At 62.2% G+C, this 283-nt stretch overlaps 1 protein-coding gene across 1 annotated transcript in view; it reads right to left on the minus strand.

Annotated features, from left to right (window-relative positions):
- SOX13 (SRY (sex determining region Y)-box 13) overlaps positions 1 to 283 on the minus strand; it is a 5,814-nt gene that overhangs the window by 3,148 nt on the left and 2,383 nt on the right. The window contains 2 exon segments of the mRNA XM_009585132.1: positions 1 to 2; positions 153 to 244. The exon segment at positions 1 to 2 is cut by the window's left edge and continues 102 nt beyond it. Of these exon segments, the coding sequence (XP_009583427.1) occupies positions 1 to 2; positions 153 to 244 (94 nt within the window).

Below are 283 nucleotides of genomic sequence, written 5' to 3' on the forward strand. Positions count from 1 at the left end.
TGCTGGAGGGAAGAGGGGGAGAGAAGCAGAGAGACCAGATAACTGCTGCGGGACACTGCAGGCAGGTGCCATCCCCTTGCCTGGCCCCGGGAGGGGACACAAGCCCGGCATACAAGGGGGCTGCAATCACCCAGCACGGGAAGGGGGGACACGGGGAGGTGTCCCCCGCCTTTACCTGGATCTGTTGCTGCAGCAGGTTGATTTTATGCTGCTGCTGGATGAGCTGCTGCTGCTGCTTGGCGATCTGGCAGAGGGGAGACAGTTGGGCTCAGCGGCATCAAAG

This window comes from Fulmarus glacialis, unplaced genomic scaffold (assembly GCF_000690835.1).
Source record: "Fulmarus glacialis isolate BGI_N327 unplaced genomic scaffold, ASM69083v1 scaffold22669, whole genome shotgun sequence".
In the NCBI taxonomy this organism is placed as follows: Eukaryota; Metazoa; Chordata; class Aves; order Procellariiformes; family Procellariidae; genus Fulmarus; species Fulmarus glacialis.